The 22,276-nt window shown below is 38.5% G+C and overlaps 1 protein-coding gene across 3 annotated transcripts in view; it reads left to right on the forward strand.

Moving 5' to 3' along the window:
* The window catches only part of LOC126419351 (rabankyrin-5), a 599,595-nt gene that overhangs the window by 401,170 nt on the left and 176,149 nt on the right, over window positions 1-22,276 (forward strand). Inside the window, exons 22-23 of one of the 3 annotated variants that reach the window (XM_050086536.1) lie at window positions 6,356-6,454; window positions 14,623-15,679. The exons of the other annotated variants lie outside the window; for them this stretch is intronic. Of the exons in view, the coding sequence (XP_049942493.1) occupies window positions 6,356-6,454; window positions 14,623-14,749 (226 nt within the window). The 3' untranslated portion in view covers window positions 14,750-15,679. Of the gene's footprint in view, window positions 1-6,355; window positions 6,455-14,622; window positions 15,680-22,276 lie in introns of those variants that run through there. 3 annotated transcript variants of the gene reach the window in all.

The raw sequence follows: 22,276 nt of genomic DNA on the forward strand, positions 1-22,276 counted from the left end.
TTAAACAACCAATTCAGAAAACTGATCTGGTGCACAAATGGAGGTTGCTAGTGTCACCACTAGACCTGTGTTTGTCAATGCATTTGTGTTGTTGCAGTTATTTTGAAGCCCATACCTTCCCTCAGAACATCAGAAAAGGCTGTGGTTTCTGACATTGTGGAGCTCCCTGCCCCTCCAAAGGTCCAGCCTCGTCCACTAACAAGTTCTAACACCACCACTGCTGTGGTTGTCTCTGCAAAGCCTCCCCAGGCCAAAAAATCAAAGGCAAATCATCAACTGTTGGCAGAGAATAAGCAGTCCAATGTCGACATCACTCTGACGTCTCTTCATGATTCATCTTCAGAGCTGATGGACCTCAGGGCCAGCCTGGGGCACTGATCTTGCCCCAAGACTGAGCTTCCACCCATTCATTGTGCCCCCCCCCCCCCCCCCCCCTTGGCAGAAAGACAGGGTGAAAGTACTGCCCCTGTGATAAATGGTTTCCATACTTCAGTGGAACATTAACGGGTTCTGGACACATGTGAAGGAACTGAAACTCCTAGCACAAGAATGCCCCCCTTGTTTGTGTTTGTAGGAATGCATTTTAAAGCACCTGCTAACTGTATACTATGGGGCTATACCCTCCATTGCAAGGACGACTGGACTGTGCAAAGGACCAAGGGAGAGGTTATTGTGTTCATCAATACCACACACCACTCCTCTGCTCTGTCACTGGCTACTGACCTGTAAGTGGTTGCAGTTGAAATCAATGTGTGCAAGAGATCATTGTTTACTTGTTGAATATACCTATGCTTTCACAAATCTTATAGAACAACTCCTGTGACCATTTCTCCTACTGGGAGACTTCAATGCCCAAGCTGTTCTGGTCTCCAGCCATGGCAGACACTGTTCAGTGGGAAGTCACTGATGACCTTCATTCCAGTGACCACTTCCCACTCTGCAAGGGCGTACTGAATGGTGCTCTCCCTGAAAGAGTGCATGGATCATCAGCTGAGCCATCTGGATGCTGTTCAACCAGCCAGCTGTGTTTGAATGCCACAACAGCATCCAGGAGTGCGTGGACCTCATCACACAAGCGGTCCAACATGTCACTGACATATCCATCCTGATGTCCTCTGGTTATCTTTGGAAGCAACCTGTGCCTTAGTGAACTGATAAGTGATGTTCAGTGGGCCAGGTCATGCACACAAAGTTTAAGTGCCAGCCAGTGGCAGGCAACCTCACAGCCTTTCAATTGGTGAGGACCAAGGCTCAACATATTGTCAATGAAGTAAGAAAAGATTGTGGCAAGTTTTCCTGGACACTGTACCAACCATTCAACAAGTTCTACAACAGTATGGAAAGCCATCAGGAGGACTTCTAATAAATGCAGTCTCTTACCTGTAATGGTATTGTTGAAACAAGATGTCTCCAAGCAACAAGAAATGCCAAGAGACATCGCACAGGCAATGGCAGGTTAATTTGCACTATCACCACTGCTAGCCAATATCCAGTGTTGTAGTATTATCGTGTCACCAAGGAGAGGATCGAGGTGGACTTTTGGTCACACCAGTTCGGAATCTGCAAGTACCTATTAACCATTGGGAGCTGGATTTGACACTGTCTGATGCTCACAATACGGCGCCCGGTCCTGACCCTATCCAGTACAACATGCTACAGCACTTGCAAACAGTGTCAAAGGAAATCCTCTTATAATGTTTTAGATCAATATGTCTGACAGGCCAACTTCCTGACTTGTGGCAAGAGGCAATTTTGATACCTCTCCTCAAACCAGAAAATGGCCGAATGTGTTCCAGCATGGTCATCTGTTGTCTCATCTGGGTATGAGAGAGAAGGCAGCTCCTACGGCACTCACAGTGCGGATTCAGGAGGTGTATGTCAAATATCGACAGCCTGACCTTTCTAGAGACAGAAATCCGGCAGGCTTTCGAACATAACAAGCATTGTCTGGAGGTATTTTTTTGACATCAGTAAGGCTTACAACAGTAGTTGAAACACAGTATTATTAGTCGACTACACCAGTGGGGCTTTCATGGGCACCTCCCCATCTTCATTTGGTACTTATCAAGATGACTTTTGATGTGTAAAGTTGGTGACGTGCTGTCAGATTTGTGCAGAAGAATGGTGTTCCCAAAGCAATGTTTTTAAGTGTCACTCTTTTTGCTAAAGTTGCTGACAGTATAACGTACAGAGTTCTGTGTAGCGCTCCTTATTTGTGGATGATTTTGCAGTCTTCTGCTCTTCCGTGAATACCATCACAGCAAGTCTTTTGTTGCAACTTACAGTCGAAAGGTTTCAGGATTTGGCCACAAAGACTGGCTTATATCTTCTGTAGAGGAGTGACAGGGAGAGGGAGAGGGGGGAGGTGCACATGTTCTTATGTCATTCTCCTTGTATTTCTTGAAGTGTCTTAGCCACAGGTACTGGGACAAAGTGTGTCCGCTACAGTTTTATAGAGCCTTTGTGCAGTCACAGCTGGACTACAGATGCACAAGTGGCAGTCTTATCTGAATATTATTGATGCTATACATCATGAGGCGATCAGGCTGGTCATGGGCACATATGGAACCAGCCACATACCCAGTCTCTACACTGAGGCTGGTGAACCATCACTTCCAGTTCAGTGGCAACTTATCACGGCGTATTAGGCAAGTAAGTTCCTTACTACTCTCACTTCCCCAGCATACCATATTGTTGGTCTCCAGCTGTGGAACACCACCTTACCAACTGTCCGTGGGCAGTGAGTTGGTTTTGGATCTGCACAAAGTGTGTGGTGGAGTCCATTGGTATGGAGCATGTAACAGATCAAAACTGGGATTTTAACCAAGTGCTACCCTGATCACTGCAGAGGCCCAGAGTGATTTTAAATTTAATGCAGTACAAGAGAGGTTGCATTCCTGCTTATGCTTTTAATACTTTATTTTTTGACATTTTAATTGGGCACCACTGCTGTATTCATGGATGGGTCTAAATGGGATTTTGATGGTTCTGTTGTATTTTTCCCCTGATCCTGAAGATCCAGTTGCCTCCAGATTTTACTGTATTTGATGCCAGTTATCCGTGATCTTGAGGGCACTGGAACAGATGAGATTTGCTGTGTCTGCTAAATGTCTCATCTGTTAAGACTCCCTGAGTGCTCTTCAGTCTCTGCAATAAAATAGCCCAGAATATCCAGGGTGCTCTTCTCCACTTACAAAGACTAGGGAAGCTGGTATGTTTCTGCTGGGTGCCAGTGCACATGGGTATTGTGGGGAAAAAAAGCAGAAAATGTAGCAGCCAAGGGGACACATCATGACCCTCAGTTAGCTCAGTGTGCCATCCCCCTGCCTGCTGTCACCTTATTGTTGAGGCACAAAGTTGTGCATCAATGAGAAGAAGGACGGCTAGAAGTGGCAGACAGTAAGCTGCATCCACAACATGATGCTCCTCCTTCCTCCAGCCGTGCAGGTGGGATGAAGTTGTTCTAACTCACCTTCTTGTGGGCCACAACCCAATGATGGATGGCTTTGCTACGGCTACATGACCCTCCAGTGTGCGGTGTTTGTGGCATACAGATTACTGTGTGCCACATTTTACTGGACTGCATTTTATTTGCAAACCACAGGGCAATGGCAGATTTACTGACAGACCTGCCCACTATTTTAAGTGACATTCAGATGAATGTGGTTAGAGTTTCAAGGTTTTATGATACATCAAACTTCTTTTCTGAAATTTCAGGAACATGTTCTTAATGTATTACAGGATGACTGGCTCACTCACATTTTTTGCAACTGCTCAGCCAATCACAATTCCCAGCACTGTTACTTTAGCTCCTCTGTCATTTTCTTTATGCTTTAATCCCAGATTTAGCACCTTTCACCCTTTCTCGATTGTCTTATGGCATATAAGATGGACTAACTGTGTGGGTCAGTGCAAGTGAGGAGGTTAGTGTTATTTTGTAGGTTTACTCCTCAAAGTGTGACAACTTTTTATCCACATTTGTTTCTTTTAATATTTGTAAGGGTGCTTATAACCTTGTCATTGAGTGTGCATGAACTCAGAAAAACAAAACAAAAAGCACTCACTCCCTCACTCTGTCCATTCTGAGATCAGTTTTCCATGATTTCCTGTAATCTTTGGAGGTGACTGGCTGGTACAGTTTCATATACCAGGGGTCTCTTCTAAGAATCATCAGGCACATTTTCTATGGTGTTTCGACAGAAATTTGCAGTTACTTTTTTACAATGTGTGGATGGAGTTAGCCACTGTAACTGCTGCTCATCATGTTTCAGGTGACATCTTTGAGTATGGGAAGGTCAGTTTGTTTCTGGTTACAACCAAAATATATTCTTTTTTTAATTTGAATTTTATGTGCCAGTTTGATAAAGTGATCCAAAACTAATCCGGTGCAGTACATGAAGTTATGAAATGCTGTGTAGCCCTATCTGTTTATTTTGTTCTCTCTGCCATGCTTATTAAACTTCCCTGCTTCTCTCGTGTGCCAGGTCATGTCATATGCATACTATGTCATATGTCATACTACCACCATGCAGCACTGCTGCTCAGTTACTGGTAGAGTACTGTTTGCTTTGTTTTTTGCTGTCCTTGTGTTAAAAAAATTTATTGAACTGAATATTGCACTAGATTGGTTTGGGACTTTTCTGTTGTATAGCTCCATAAAATTCTATTAAAATAATGCATTTTGGCTGCAGTGAGGCACAAACCTTTGTTTTCCATTGGTACTGCCATCATGTGAAACACACAATGAGCAGTATTTGTTAAAGCTATAAAAGATTCTTTCCGTCATTCTAGTTGTACTGAGTAGCACAACTCATCTAACCACCTACTTGTTGAGTGGATATAAAACTACAATTTTGTTGAGACTTCCTGCCAGATTAAAACAGTGTGCCAGATTGGGACTCGAGCCTGGGACCTTTGCCTTGCACAGGCAAGTGTGCTACCAGCTAAGCTGTCCAAGCATGACACGCAACCTGTCCCCACAGATTTGCTTCCACCAATACTTCGTCTCCTACCTTCCAGACATCACAGAAGTTCTCCTGCAAAACTTGCAGTACTATTGCTCCTTTCTCCCAGGAATGAATTAGTTGGTTATCTATGCCTAGGAATTCGAATAATCCTTTTAGCTTCTTGGCAAGAGAAAGTGTCAATTCTGTAGCGACAGCAGCTGGACAAAAATATGGAAACTTTACAAGAAATGCATGCTTGAACATAAATGCAGATGTTAGCCAAACCTATAGATTGTGTTGTTTGACCATAAACAGCACCAGTGCATCATCCTCGATGCGTAGCAAGTGTCAGTTGTGGTCAGAACAGTGTTCTGTGTTGTTGAGAGTGCACTGTGTTGGAGCGAAGTGACTTTGAACATGGGCATACTGTTGTTGCTTCTATGGTGAGTAACCATGATAGCCTAAGTGGTTGGTGTTTCAAGAGCCACTGTATCAAAGATTCATACCACATTCAGGAAAGTGGAAAAACATCATTCCCTATGTCACACTGCAGATGGAAGTGTGTGTTGAGTAAACATGACAGAAGGTCATTGAAAAGGATTGTGATGTAAAATAAGAGGACTACAGCTGCAAAAATCACTGCAACTGACTGTCACACTCCCAAATCCCATCAGCACCAAACCAACATGAAGGGAAGTGCCGAAACCATAAAACCTGTATTATGGAGTAATGGAAGAAAGTCAGTTAGTTCGATGAGGTTTGTTGCACACTGTTTCCAACAACATTTTGAAAATGACACATGGTGAGGGTTCAGTGATGATCTGGGCAGCCATATTGTGGTATTCCAGGGGCCCCATGGCTACTGTTCAAGGTAACATTACTGCAGAGGACCATGTGACCATTTTGGCTGATCAGGTCCATCCCATGGTACAATATATGTTCCTCAATGGTGATACTGTATTCCAAGACAACATGAGCCCTGGTCACACAGCTCACATTTTGCAGGACAGTTTTTATGAGCACGAGCCACCAGTTGTGAGCAGGCAGTGTTAAGTAGTATATGTGCAACTGTAGTTTATCAACATTGTTGTCACAAATCGCATCTCACCTGGCCACCACTGTCTCCAGATCTCAATGTTATTGAGCCTTTATGGTCTATTTTAGAAGGAAGGGGGTGTGATTGCTGTTCACCTCCATAATGGCATAAAATAGAGAAGAATGATTGCAATGACAAGGTGTAGCCTTTACTACTACTACTACTACTACTACTGGTAGTAGTAGTAGTACTTCATGCCACTGAACAGTATGAATGTGTTCAAATTACAGCCTCATGTTATTCTCTGATTATGGTGTTCATATATTATTCTATGAAAAATAGCAAAGATTTGAACATAGTCTTATTTTTGCAGTTTGCTGGATAATTTATCCCAGGAGCCACCTTGGGCAGAAGGTGACATTTGTTTGGAGTGTGGTATTAAATTTGGACTGACTATACGTAAACATCACTGGTAAGTGTCAGTTTCAAAGATACGAACAAATTTAACTAACACACAGTAAATTAATGATATCACAGAGTTTGTTTGTAAAAATAATAAATTTGAAAATTTTGGCATGCATTCGCATGCATGCACGCACGCGCGCACACACACACACACACACACACACACACACACACACACGGAGAGGGAGAAGGAGAGGGAGAGGGAGAGAGTGTGTGTGTTGTTATCTCAATTTGCATTCTGTAAAGGTTTCTATATTGGGAAAGCAACATTTCATCTCACCTAGTCAGTTCTACATGTAGTAAAATTAAACAAGAAATAACAAGAAATAGGACTGTGTTACCATTTTCTGTCTCCTTCCCAAGGACTAAGAGAGGCCTAAGAGTGTGCAAACATTATGGATGATTTGTGAGTGTGATTGAGGTTAGTACCAGGAAATATATTCTATGTGTGTTTCAGAAGGAGATAGTCTCAAGAATGTGATGAGTTACATGTGAAATATTAAGTATCCCACAATGACCCAACAGCTGATAACCTTTTGAGAGACCTTAATAAGAACAGAAGAGAGAAGTGGCCTAAAACAACAACAGCAGGACTCGACTCAATGTAGTTGGAATGCTTGCATCCTTATAAGAAAACTTGGTACAGATCTAAGTTTGTCATGTACAGCTGCACATGTAAATGCCAATTCTGTTGCAGCCAAACTAATGAAGATTTCAAACACTAAAACAGACAAGACATACACACAAACTATGAAAAAGGAATTTTAAATAAACAGGGTCCATGTAGAACCACATCCAGACTACTGTGACATCCCCATTGAGGAACTTGATACAGCCTTGAATATGTTAAATGTAAATGAAGTTTCTGGCTTTGATGGAATATATCATGTGTTTCGTAAAGTTGCCAGACGTAAAACAAAACTATGGCTCACTGAATTTTTCAGTGAGATTCTGTGAACTGGAAAATTACCAAAGCTTTTCAAACAGGCTAAAATAATTGCCATCCTAGAACTAGACAGAGACTGAACTGATGCTTCTTGCTGCTGATAAGTATCACTGTTCAGCATGATCTATAAACTACTAGAAAGACTTACTCTAAATCACATTCAAGAGGTCATTGATCAAATCACCCTTGTCAGACAAGGGGGCTTTAGGAAACATTGGAGCTGCTGCAGCCAGGCCTTACTGTTGACAACTGTAGTAGAAGCGGGATTTCAGCGAGGTCTCAAATTGGCTGCAGTTTTTGTGGGTTTTATAGCAACTTATGACACTGTGTGGAGGGAGGGATGGCATTGAAGTTCATTGAAATCATTCTGTGCCAAAAGCTGTCTAGTTAACAACATGCCTTCTGACAGGCACTTTGAGTTGTTCCTGAAGGGATAAGCAAGCTGATGGGGAACTATAAATAATGGCCTGCCTCAGAAAACAGTTCTCTCCCCATCCTGTTTAACCTGTATATTCATGATAGGCCAGACACACACTCCATGAAAATCCAATATTCAGATGTCCTCGCACGAGTCTTCCAAAGTAAGGACCTGATGCACTGTGAGAGTGTGCCGACATTTGATATGGTGAAACTTCGATAAATGGAGACTTAAGCCTAACTCAATAAAACTGAGGTTACTGCATTCTGCCTAAGTAGTAAAGACGCCCAAAGGAAGCTACATGTCTCTTTCAATGGAATCAAAGTGCCACGTAACTACAATCCAATATATCTAGGAATCACTCTGGATAGGTCCTTGACATTCAAACAACAGTGCATCAAGTTGTCTAAGAAACTTGGCTCAAGAATAAATGTACTTTGCAGTATTATCTTAAGCAGCCAGGTTGCGGGCACCAATACTCTACGCTCAGCTGCACTCACTCTTGTGTATTCTGCTGGAGAACATTGCAAAGATGAGCCAAAGCCTGGGTTTTATCGGCATAACACTTAAAAGATGCAACATATGTTCCAAGGAGAGTGCCTACAGTACACTTATCCATCCTCTTCTGGAATATTGCTCTGCTAAATGAGATGTGTACTGGATAGGACTGATGGAGGATATTCAGAAAGGTCATAGAAGGGCAGCTCATTTATTGCGAAATAGGGGAAAGAGTGACAAAGGCAAAATACATTAATGTGGGGCGGGGGCAGTAATCATGAAAACAAAGGCATTTTTCATTGCAGTGAGATATTTTCACAATATTTCAGTCACCAAATTAACACTCTAAATGCAAAAATATTTTGTTGATAACCATCATTATAAAATAAGAAGAATTAGAGTTTTGCTGGAAATATTGAAGTGTTCATTTTTCCCGTACGGTATTCGAGAGTGTAACAGTAAAGAAATAGTCTGAAGGTGGTTCAATGAATCCTCTGCCTGCAGAGTAGACATGTAGATGTAAATATAGGTATTTATCAGTGTAAGTGGATTAGCACTAGTCATAATTTGTTGTTAGTATACTTTACAAACGAAGATGGCAGTGGATGATTTATTTTTACCATTCCAATTTTGAAGGTGGTCATTGTAAGATACAAAATTTTTCTGTGTAATGAAAAACATTAATTTTTGATAGTGGGACTGCAGTTGCGACATGATATCACAGATGGAGATCATTCCACAGCATGTGGTAAATGAGGAGTATAGGCTTTGTGATGGGGATTGTTTGATTGAATAAATAAATGAATGAATGAACAGCATACAGATCTTGACATTTCAAACAAGTATATCACCATTCTTGTTCAGTTCTTTAGCTTCTTAATCAGGATTACTGATAGTTTCATTCAGTGCATGTGATGATTTACATGTCTCTTTTCATAAAAATATGTACATTTGTCCATAATGCCATATTGTCCATATTATCATCCAACTGGTACGGGGAACTAATGAAGAGATACTGGATTGAATTGGGGGGGGGGGGGGGGGACAAAACATTCATGGGATAATTTGACTAGAAGAAGGGGTCAGTTGATATTACATATCCTGGAGCATGAAGGGATAGACTAATTTGTAATGGTGGTTAGTGGAAAATGGGAGATGGGGGGGGGGGGGGGGGGATTGTTGATGGAGACCAAGGTTCAAATGCTGTAAGAGGGTTTAGATGGCTGCAGCAATTAAACGGACAGGAAGCAGCCTTGTACAGGAAAGTGTGGAAAGCTGCAACAAACCAATTTTTTAACTGAAGACGATGATGACTATAATAACCACTTACAGTTGAAGATCTCAGGGATGGGAAGATAAGTAGGTGGAGTAGGAAGAGAAATAAGTAAATTCAAATGGCATGTAGCAGGGTTCTCAAAAGTGTGATGAAGAAACAAAGATCAAATAGAACTAAAATCAGAACAATTGTTTTACAGTGGAGGATCAGAGCAGAGGGTAATTTCATGTGTAGGCATTATTGTAACAGAACAGCTTCTTTTGTTTTTAAAATAAGCAAAAGATAATCCAAGAAAACATTAAAATGTAGTCGCCACTATGCTCACATTCTAATAAGCAGATAAAAGGCATGTACAAAGGGCCACTAAAAGTGCTAAATGACAATTAATCCTCCTATAAAACAATTATAATAGTGACATCTGATAGAAAAGAAGAACAAAAACTGAAAAATGATTTTTCAGTAGAAAACTTTGGATATAGTATCAGAAATGACAGAGCTCATACATTAGTAGAATTACTGTAAAGTATTAGCAAATTTGTTGTTTAGACATTCTTTCACAAGAAAACTAACAGAAAATGTCCTCATGGACTAAATAGAACTGGAAAAAAATTTGACAGTATTCTATCAAACACTAAAGAAATTAAATAATAAAGCAAATAATTATCATCCTAAAAAATTAAGAATATACTGACATAAGAAAAGACTCCCATTATTTAATTACAAAAATATGTATGGAAATCACTAAAGATATTACAGGTACAAAGAAGGAAAAAGAAACATTTATTTATGAGAAGGCAAGAGTTTACAATAAACAATGTATGTTTCTTCAGCTTCTCCTGGCATACTTCATGACATAACAGTTCATGGGTGAATAGCCTGGTGTCAGTGTCCAATGGGCACAATATTTGCACCCAGGTATGCATGGTGGTGTCACCTCTGCTGTTCCATTGTCTGCCTGTGAAATCAGTCTTTTGTGGGGTATCGCCTCATCTTCTTAATCAGACTAATTATGTATCCCAGATTTTACTAAGGATGTAGCCACAATCATGTTCGATCAGTGGTTCCCTTACTCAGATCTTGATGGATTCTTTAATGACACACATCAGAAGATAGACATTGGGTCAGAATCTAGTAAGGTCATAATCCATTCCTTGTAATTCCGATAGACAATGCCCCATGACCACTGACTTGTTGGGCTGCTGCAATTGCTGTTGGTGTTCTTGACAATGATCTTAGACAGAGTGCTCTGTTCAACTTACATATGTCTTGCCACATTGGCAGCGTATCTGGTAGACCCCAGATTTCTGTAGCCCGAGGTTGTCTTTCACATTACCAAGCAGTGCCTGTGGTGTTTCCAGAAGTTTGTCCTATCTCTCTGGATAATGTGCCTCAAACAGGAATAAATTCAGTGGCCACACCCCTTGTAAGGTTCCTCTTCTGTTTCTGCTAGTTGTGCGGGACACAGGGCTATCTGAGACACATCTTGATGTCATTATACAGGTTGACAATTATTGAACTATATGAAATAAAATCATCACAATTTCGGAACAGTTTGCATTAGGCCAGTCAAACTGCACGATTGGCTGTAAGGCATGATGGGAATTAGTATGCGCTGTATGGAATATCGGTGCGATATTCCGTGATGGCACGGTGACTATCGAATGTTACTTGAAGGTTTTGGAAGATGATTTCATCCCCATTATCCAAAGTGACCCTTATTTTGACAAGATGTGGTTCATGCAAGACAGAGCTCGACCCCATTGAAGCAGAAGAGTTCAAATGGTTCAAATGGCTCTGAGCACTATGCGACTTAACTTCTGAGGTCATCAGTCGCCTAGAACTTAGAACTACTTAAACCTAACTAACCTAAGGACATCACACACATCTATGCCCGAGGCAGGATTCGAACCTGCGACCAGAGCGGTCGCTCGGCTCCAGAATGCCGCGCCCAGAACCGCACGGCCACTCCGGCCGGCAGCAGAAGAGTGTTCAGTGTCCTGGAGGAGCACTTTGGGGACCGCATTCTAACTCTGGGGTACCTAGAGGCCACTGGCATGGGCCTCAATTGCCTACCATATTCTCCAGATCTGAGCACATGCGACACCTTTTTGTGGGGCTGTATTAAAGACAAGGTGTCAGTAATAACCACAAAACCATTGTTGAATTGAAAACAGCCATTCAGGAGATCATTGACATCATCAATGTTCCGACACTTCAGCAAATCATACAGAATTTGGTTATTTGTCAGCGCCTCACCATCGCCAGTGATACCAGGCATATCAAACATGTCATAACCTAAATCCGAATATCTGTAGTGACATTTACATGTTGAATAAAGGGTGTGCACACCATAGTTTGTATTTAATTTACATTTTTTCATATAGTTCAGTAATTGTCACCCTGTACTTACATCCCAATGGTGGCTAGTGCAAGCAAATGGAAGGAGTAGCCATGAGGAGTTCACTTTCACATGTTGTCACCAACATGTCTAAGGAATACTTAAAGGAGGAAGCCCTGGAGTAAGCCCAGTGGAAAACTACCTGTTTCTTCCAGTATGTAGACACCTTCATCAAATGGCGACATGGGAAAGAGACAAGTTGTGAATAAATTCCTTATACATCTGAGTTTTGTACACCAAAACATCAATTAACCATGGAAGCTGAAGTAGATAGTGTGCTCCACTTTCTAGATCCCCTGATAAAAAGAAGAGCAGACAGTATGTTGGGCCGCAGTGTGTGACAGAAGAAGATGGATACCAATCTGTATTTACATGTGGACAGTTGCCACCACATGGCGCATAGCAGTGGCATACTAAAACATAGATACATAGAACTTAAGCCCTCCAAGACAGTGAAAGTCTCAACCAAGAACTTGAACACCTGAGGATGGTGTTCTGGAAGAATAGCTACAAGAAGAGGAAAATTCGGAGAGCCGTACTACTACACTCACTTTACAACTGGTGGGAATAGAAGAGGAATCTCAGGATGATTGTGGAGCATTATTCAGAAAGATACTACAAATTCTCTGGAAACTTTAAGGGAAGATGGTCTGCTGAACACCAGATAAAACAGGGACACAGCTTGGTAGTGTCAAAGATGACATAGGACTACATAAATCCAGAGTTTATTAGATATACTGCCAATGTAGCAAGACATGTATAAGAGGACAGTGCCTACTGTCAAAGATCATTGCCAGGAACACCAATGGTTCATCAGATTGCAGCAGTCTAACAAGTCAGCTGTCACAGGACATTGTCTATTGAAATTACATGGAGTGGATTACAACCGTACTAAGATTCTGATCCAGACGTCTATGTTCTGGGATTGTGTCATTAAAGAATCTATAGACATTAGCAGACTCATTTCATTAACATTGAAGGAATTGCATGGATCATGATTTGCAACTTCCTAGTTATTTTTCATGCTGAACAACTGAAATGATTGGCAAATCCTGGAAAAGGAATAACTCAAAAATATTTTGAACTGTTAAATACAGAGAAAGAATGGATATTTATACAGAATTAAAGAAAAAATTACATAGCCAGTATGGAAAAGGTGACATTATTTTAACTAGGATTGTTTTAAATTTTGCTTGTTATAGTAAGTAGGATTAGGAAACACATGAGGCATAATGAGAAACAGGGAGATGGGTTGTCAAGTTCCAACTTGACAACAAAAACCTCACCAAATAATGTAGAATAAAGACAGGGAAGTCGTCAGTCAATGTATGAAGCGGATCTAAAATAAACAAAGAAAAACACTTTGGCACGGTCTTAAATTTAGAGAAATCTATAAACAGCCCACTTCTTCATAAAATAAAAATAAATAAATAAATATTCTTTAAAATTATATTTTAATTTTTAGTTGCATTATACTGATACATAAGATAGTTTAATATTGTGAACAATCCTTTGTATGTCATTCAGGATTACAAGCTTATGAATAGTAAATTGAGTTTGGTCATACTGCAGTTTTAGGTGAGCTATATTTGCCAAGTAGAATAAAAAGCTTACTTTTGCCATCATAGTCAAAGATGATGATATGCCAACTATATAACAATATATGTTGGAACCCATCCAGATGCTTTCCAGTAGTGTACATGGAAGTCAGCATATTTCTTACACAGTCACGGCATGAAATGGGATAATAACCAGTAAATCTTGAAGTTATAGTCTCGTAAGAAATTTGAGTGTAACTTCAATGTGCAATTAAAGGAAAATTTGATTATAGCCACATCATTTAGGGGCATTAGCCCTGGTATGAAGAGTAGCTTCATACTGCGCTTTGAGGATTTAGTGAGAATGAAGCTAGGTCACATCAAACCAATTACAGCTACAAACAATGTTCAACACACTGGATCTGTAAGGAAACAGTAACTTTATGCCATACAGCAAAGTGCAAATAAACAAATAAAATAAACAAACAAAACTGTGATACAGTATTCCAAAGAACCTCACATAACACAGATGCTTCACCTTCACAAAAGTTGTATAGGTATCACAGAGATAAAAGAAATATGTGAAGGGTATACGAGGCACAAAATAAAAATTGGTAGTGTATAAAATTTGAAAATGTTCATGGTAGGCAGAATAATAGATTTGACTGATGAAAAGAGCTCAGATTCAGATGGAAATGAATGAAGGAAGATGTAATTAGAAATTGAAGGTTGTGTTAGTGGTGGTGATAATTATATACACATATATATCATATACATCAGAGTATCAGATAGATAGGTAGGTGATGAAATGAAGATACATAAGGGGAAAGAGGAGGGTTGGGAGGGGCAAATGACAAATTTTTAGAGAAAGAAGTTACTAAACAAGTCCTAGTTAAAATGGAAAAGTATGTAACAAAAATTTACATTTTTGCTACTCAACATTTTACATGTTCTGTTTCAGTAACTTGTGTCTTTGGTACAGTGGAACATTTTATTCATTTAATGCAAACAGTACAATGTTGTTTATAAAATTGTCATTTCTCAAATTTCTGTTTACCTGCTTCCTTATTTAATGTTTTTGATTATATGCCTATGTTTCAGCCGTCACTGTGGCCGAATCCTGTGCAGCAAATGCTCAGACAGAGATGTACCTATCCTGAAGTTTGCACTGAACAAACCAGTCAGAGTATGCAGTGTTTGCTTCAATGTATTACAGGGAGCTAGTTAAAGTGAACTACTTCTGCTTGCCTTCCCCCAACTTCTTTGTGTGTATAATGTCACAAAATACAGTAATGTTATTTTCTCTGAAACTGGAATAGCTGTATTTGGTAGCTAGAATAATGTTACAGGGAAGTAATTGTTAATTACTGAAAATTCTATAAAAGTTAATAGTTTGGATCTTGTTTATGAAGGGTGTGTGTGTGTGTGTGTGTGTGTGTGTGTGTGTGTGTGTGTGTGTGTGTGTGTTTTGACAGGGGGAGGGGAGGGGACATTGCTTCACATTTAACTACATTATTTCAGCAGGTTTAACCAGTTGCCTTGTACATATACCTTTTTTAAAATATTGAAATTGTATTTAATTATATTAAATAGTTGTCACATCATTCAGCTAATAATATAGTTATCTGAATGGGACCAACATTACATCATTTTTTTATACAATGGAAGTAATCAAGTCGATATATTGTACTGTTAAATAAATTGGAAAATATATTACTTAGTTTTGAAACTATGATAATGTGTTTATAACTTGTATGAAATTATGGGACACAAGTGAAAGAACCAATGAATCTTCTGTACATGCTACATTGCATTCATGAGGCCAACCCACAAGGGAGACACTGAAGTAGTCGTATAACATTTTAGCATCTCCTTTTTGATATCAGCTCCATAACAGTTAGTGAGATATTAATGCTACTTGTAATTTTTAGACACATGTATAGATTTTAAGTAAAAAATTCATGACTCAAGTTGTTAATAACAGCTTTATGAAGAATGAAATCAAGAACCATACACAGCTAGATAGTACCGTACACAACAACTGCAGCCCTATTATGATATTCGTTGAATATGAGAAAATAGACTAGGAAATATTGTGTAATGATCTCTCTCTAAATTTTTGCTGTGCGCTTGTTATAAATGACAAAGGTGGATATTTGGTTTTTTCCCATATTTCCCATATTTTAAAATTATTTTAATATTCTTCTGAGAAAAGTATTTGAATTATTTGTTGGACTTACTAATGGTATGAGATGAGATGCTTTCAGGCAAGAAATACTTGTTCTTACTAATTTTATTTCCTAAATCCGTACACGCAAGTGATTCCTTTGAATGAGCACAGCTGATTTTTCTTTCCCATCCTTGAGTCATTTAGAGCTTGTGCTTAGTCTCCAATGACCTTAATGTCAATGGTATGTTAAACCCTAATCTTCCTTCCTTCTTTCTACTGCAAAATGTGATACTAGTGAATGTTTCTGTGGGTAGGAGAGTATCAAGTTCTACTACAGCAATATTATTATTTTTATTGCATTACTCAAAATGGGTATTACATTTTACCATACAGCAATGCTGTTAAATACAGTATCAAGATTCAAATATGGACAACCTAAGGGTATGAACACATCTAACATGAAAGCATGCAAAAAACCCTATAGTTTGACTTAACCACTTGATACAGAATCACCTAACTGAAGTTGGTGGTTAATGATTTCATTTGTGATATCTGTTTTCTGGTTACATTCTCGCCACAATTTTTGTTTATTTCTCATGTAATATATAAGTATGTATGACACACAGAAAATATATCATGTTGTTATGTAATTATATTGATGTATACTGCCCAGTAGAGGGTACTTCTTATTCATTTCTAGAGTAGTATTGGGTGCACATACTCATCATGTGCTCACATGACTATGGTAACCAGCACAATCTTTTCGTAGACATGCTATATGACTGACATACACCAACAAGAATCTAGAACCTGAAATATGCTTGATCTCTTCTTCAATGTTTGTCATCTCAATAATTTCATTTTTATCTTTTGCTTAAAAGATTTCTTCAAATGAACATTTTACTTTGGTTCTTCATGCTTTGTTATTATGGAAATGTTTTTAAGTATGTTGGCTGACTTTTTGATGGAATGGCTTGCACAGTCTGACTGAACATTGATTGAAAGTGTCGTCAGAAATATCATTTTTGGAACCATTACTCCCCACTGCCAAGAATGGAGTCTTTAGTATCAGAAGCATTTACATACCTCAGCAACAGTTAGTGACTTGCTTGTCATGTCATGTATTCACGATTTAAGCTAAAACGCCAAAGCAGGCAAGCAACCCACAGACCTTGCTGCCAGTGAAGTTACACATGAGCAGTAATGCAAAACAAGTCAACTGTTGATAATACATGCATTATTATGTGGAATTAAATTCTTGACAGTATAAAGGTATAACATGGCAGTAAATTCCACAAGTTATACTAATGTCTGACTGTAAAATAAAAGGAATTTGTTTAGGGTTTTATTGACCTAAGCACTATGTATGTATCAGCTACCATTTGGGACAAAATTATTTTAACACGCAAAACTATTTTTGAATCACAAACAGCTCTCTCAATTAAAGGAAGCTAGTTAGTTTCATAAACTTCTCACTTTACGAAAAAAATAATAATAAAAATATTGTTTTCAGGTCTAACTAGAATACTGGTGACATCCTTTAAAAGTAATGTTTCTCCTTTACATTTTGATTACTGTCATAAAGTTATATTAGTATCTAGGCTGGATTTAGTAACACTTATAAAATGTAATGTCATTTAGAGACATAAAATCATTTGATGTTAATATCAGAAATAAAATGATATGATTAGTGAAAAGAGGAAAACAAATATGATTATGGCTCAATTATCACCATGGTGTTTGCACTGTAAGGAGATAAAGTGAGAATATGCAGTCTGATGTATGATAACATGCAGTGGAGTTACTGAGTTGCTCTGTGTAAAATTGTACAGCTCATCAAGTTGTGTGATCACCCTAGTGTATTTGAGAAGAGGGTGACATGTGATAACAATGTTCTGGACAGTAATTTCTGGTTGGAAAATCCCAGCCAGTTGCATGACTGCAAATCATCCCTTTGTATCTAGCTGTGACAGTGCAATATTGGATATAGTGTGTACTTAGTAGTAGAAGCAGTCATGTACAGAATGGATATCACAACTCTGTGGGACTAGAAGAGATGCATAAGTGTTAATAAGCAGTATGGACTGCCCCAAAAAAAACACAGTTTTGAAGAGGGCTCACCAGACAGTTGATGCTGGTGGGGAAAGAAGAAGAAGAAGAAGAAGAAATTCAAATAATTATGAAAACTTGGGATAAGGGCAACAGAAATGAGATGGGAGAATGGCACATGGTCCTCCAATCACTGATTCAGCAGTGTGTGATAGAGTAAGAAAAATTATGCCAAGTGTTTATCATGGTGCTCCATCACAGTAGCATTGGTGTGACATGGTGATGTGTGTAGATATCGTGTTTCATATACAGCTGAGACAAATACCAAGTCAGCAGCAGCAGAACACAAAAATCAGTGTGGAAGGCTTATAAAGTTCTGGATAGCTTGGTAATTGTTAACAAAGAAGATACTGATAATATAATGAAAATGGATGGATAAAAAATCTACTTACTAAGCAGCAGCAGAACAACACGCATATCAAACACACAAAAAGGTTTAACCTTTAAAAGCTTTCAGAGTCAGTGGCTCCTCCTTCTGGCAACTGAGTTGAAGGATAGTTCTGGCAAAGGGGTACAGTTCAGAAAAGTCACCCAAGTTCTGGGTGGAACTTCTAGATGTTCCAGTACCCAAATTCATATCTTTGTAGTCTTAAAGAGCTCATCTGCTATTACATTATGTTTATCGTTTTCCATGGATCCCTTGCAGAGGAGTCTCTGGGATGTGGAAAGAGTCAAAGGTGTGTGTTTTTTTTTCTTTTTACTCAGATACAGGGATATTGTACAATTCTAATGTAGAGAGAGTTATGAGCTATACTGCTTGTAAAGATTTTCATCGATGGAGTAGAAGGAGTTGGCCAACAGGAAGTTCTTTAATTCTCTCTGAAACCGATCTTTATCACTTACAAGATCTTTTATATGCTCTGGTAAGTTATTGAATATATGAGTACCTATATATTTGACTCCTTTTTGTACTAATGTTAAGCTTTTATGGTCCTTATAAAGATTGTTTTTGGTTTTGATATTATAATCATGTTTTGCACTATTTTGTGTAAAAAGACACATGATGGAAATGACAAAGGACATCAATAGTATATGTACTGAGAAGTAGTATTTAGAATACCAAGTTTCTTAAAGAGGTCTGTGCACAATGATCTAGGACTGTCACAAGATATAATTCTAATGACTCGTTTCTGAATTTTGAAAATGTTCTCTTTGTGAGAGGAGTTTCCCCAAAAGATGATTCCATAACTCATTTGTCAATGGAAGTAGGCAGAATAAACTAGCTTCTTCATTTTTAAATCACCTATTTCTGCTATCATGCATACTGCAAATGTAGCTGAACTAAGGCATTTCTTTAAGTCTAGAGTGTGAGTTTTCCAATTTAGGTTGTGGTCAATTTGTAGCCCTAAAAGTTTGACACTGTCTACAGCTTTAATTTCATTGTTTGAATAAATTATACTTAAAGGGTCAGGTATTCTTTGTGAGGTACTTAACTGTATGTACTTGGTCTTGTCAAAATTTAGTGACAATACATTTGCTGTGAACCAACCATTGACACTTACAAATATTTCATTAGCTGATTACTCAGTGAAATCACAGCCTGATACAGACACACACTGTTTTCTATTAAAAAGATAGGATGAGAACCATGAGCCTGCTACTCCTGTTATCCCATAATATTTTAACTTTTGTATAAGGAGGAAAATAATGTCGAGAAGCCTTGGGAAAAATTAAAGACTGTAGTAACAGATGCAGCAGAAAAAACACTGGGCAAGAAAAAGAAAATGAAGAAACAGAAATGGTTCAACGAAAAGTGTCAGAGAGCAGTAGGAAGGAGGAAAGAAGCCAGGATGCTATCTCTGCATAATAAGGAGAGTGAGGACAGGAGGCAGACGTTCAATGTGGTTAGAAGAGAAACAGCAAGAGTTCTGCAAAAAGAGAAGAGGAAATATCTAACTGGAGTCCTAGAATCTATAAAAGTGGAAAGCAGGAATGGAAACTCAAAGAAGTTGTTTCAGTATACAAAGGAAAGTAAGGGAAGTTATCAAAGTGAAAACCTTCCTTTAATTACACAATAATCTGAGAGTGACAGCATTAATAATGACGAATGTAGAATGACAGAACAGGAAGTGATCCACACCATTCAAAACCTCAAAAACGAACAAGGCAGCAGGCGAGGACCAGATATCAGCAGAGATGTTAAAAGAGGGAAGAAGCAAACTACACAAAGAAATTTATAACCTTATCACAATGATTTGGAAATCTGAAACGCTGCCTGAAGATTAGAAAACTGCAATAATTTTTCCCATACACAAGAAAGGAAACAGAATGGAATGTGGAAATTACAGAGGAATCAGTTTGCTGAACATAACATACAAAATCCTGTCGATGACCATTCTGGAAAAACTTAAACCTTATGCGAAAAACATTATTCAAGATTACCAGGCTGGATTTCGAACAAACCGCTCCACAACTGATAATTTGTTTACTATACGACAGATCTTTGAGAAATACTGGGAATTTAACAAAAACATCCACTCTCTCTTCATTGACTTCCAGCGAGCCTACAAGGCATCCACAGAAGTAGCGTCTACAACACATTACGAGAATTTAGTATAACCAGTAAAATCATTAGGATGATACTACTGTGCATGGCTCCCAGGCAGCAGTGAAGTTCAGAGAATCCATATCCCCCACCTTTCCAATTAAAACAGGCTTACGACAGGGAGGCGCTCTTTCATGCGTCCCCTTCAACCTTGCATTAGAGAAAGTAGTTTGGGAGAGTAATTTACATCTATACAATGGTCTCCGATTCGAACACATCTAGCTTATGCAGATGATATAGTGTTGATGAGTGAAACTGAAGAAGAACTGAAAGACATGTACAGATGTCTCAGGCAGAGTGCCAGCAAAATTGGGCTTTTGATTAAGCAAGAGAAAACTGAATATATGAAAATAGGTCAAGTCATAAACCCAAATCCTTACTTTGAAATTGACCAACATTCTAAATTTAGAAAAGTTCTCCAGTTTAAATACCTTCAGTCACGTTTCAACAGTAAAAATATCATATCAATGAATATAAATGAAAGAATAGCCTCAGGGTCAAGATGTCTGTACTCACTAATCAACCCACTCAAAAGTAAAGGTTTGCCAATCACCACAAAGATGAAGATATACAACACTATTATCTGCCCCAAAGTGCTGTACGATTCAGAAAGCTGGATGCTTACAAAGAATGAAAGAGAAAAACTGAATGTTTTTGAAAGAAGAGTAATGAGAAAAATCTGGGGACCTGTGTTGGAGAATGGCGTCTGGAGAATTCGAAAGAACAATTAAATTTATCAGTTTATGAAGCAACCCACTATCATCCAGAAATTAAAAAGTAGGAGACTGCAATGGACTGTACATGTGGCCAGAATGGAAAACGACAGAATAACCAAGAAAGCATTTGAAGGAACTCTCCAGGCAACAAGACCATTGGGCCGACCTCGTACAAGGTGGAAAGATAACATAGAGAAGGACATTGCACCATTAGGAATTTCGGCAGGGTGGAGAGAGGCTCGAGAGATAGAAGGCAGTGGAAGCAGATCGTTGATGCAGTGCGTGGTATACAGGGCCTGTGATCACTGAGGGGGAGGGAGATAAGGATATCATGCTTAACACAATCAAAAGCTTTAGCTAGATCACAGAATATTCCAAGTGGTAATAACTTTTGATTTATTGATTCTAATATATCATCTGTAAAAGTGGATATAGCTTGATCAGTTGATAGTCCTTTCCGAAATCCAAACTGATTGCGAATGAGAATATTTTTCTGTACTAAGTGTTTATAAAGTCTATTGTACATAACTCTTTCAAACACGTTTGAAAATTATTGTCAATAATGAAATGGGATGGAAGTTTTCCACTGATGATTTGCCTCCTTTTTTTGTGCAATGGTTTGACAATAGCATATTTAAGTGTATCTGGAAAAGTACCATTGTGGAGGGATTCATTACATAAGTAACTCAATATGTCACAAAGTTCTGAGGGGCAACATTTAATTATGGTAGTGCTGATTTCATCATAACCACTGGAACATTTATTTTTAAAAGAGCTAATAATTTTAGAAATCTCTTTTGGTGAGGTAGGATATAGTTGAATTTTGTCAATCTTCCACGGAAATGCATTTTTTAAAAATTTTAAGCTGTCTTCTGAGGAACTATGCAAACCTAAGTTGTCTGCTACTGAAAGGAAAAAGTTGTTGAAAGTGTCTGCAATTTTGGAGGTATCTCTAATCAACTCATTATATACTTTTAACATAACTTTATCATTTGCCTGATTAGTTTTTCCTGTTTCACTTTTTACTATATTCCATATAGTTTTTATCTTCTTATTAGAGGCATTTATTTTTTCTTGAAATTAAATACATTTTGAGGTTCTGATTACATTGTTTAATATTTTACAGTATAATCTGTAATGTGATTTAGCTCTGTAGTCATCGTTTTCCCTTGACATTAAGTACAGTCTTCTTTTTGTTTTGCAAGATACTTTTAT

Source organism: Schistocerca serialis, chromosome 9, assembly GCF_023864345.2.
Source record: "Schistocerca serialis cubense isolate TAMUIC-IGC-003099 chromosome 9, iqSchSeri2.2, whole genome shotgun sequence".
NCBI lineage: Eukaryota > Metazoa > Arthropoda > Insecta > Orthoptera > Acrididae > Schistocerca > Schistocerca serialis.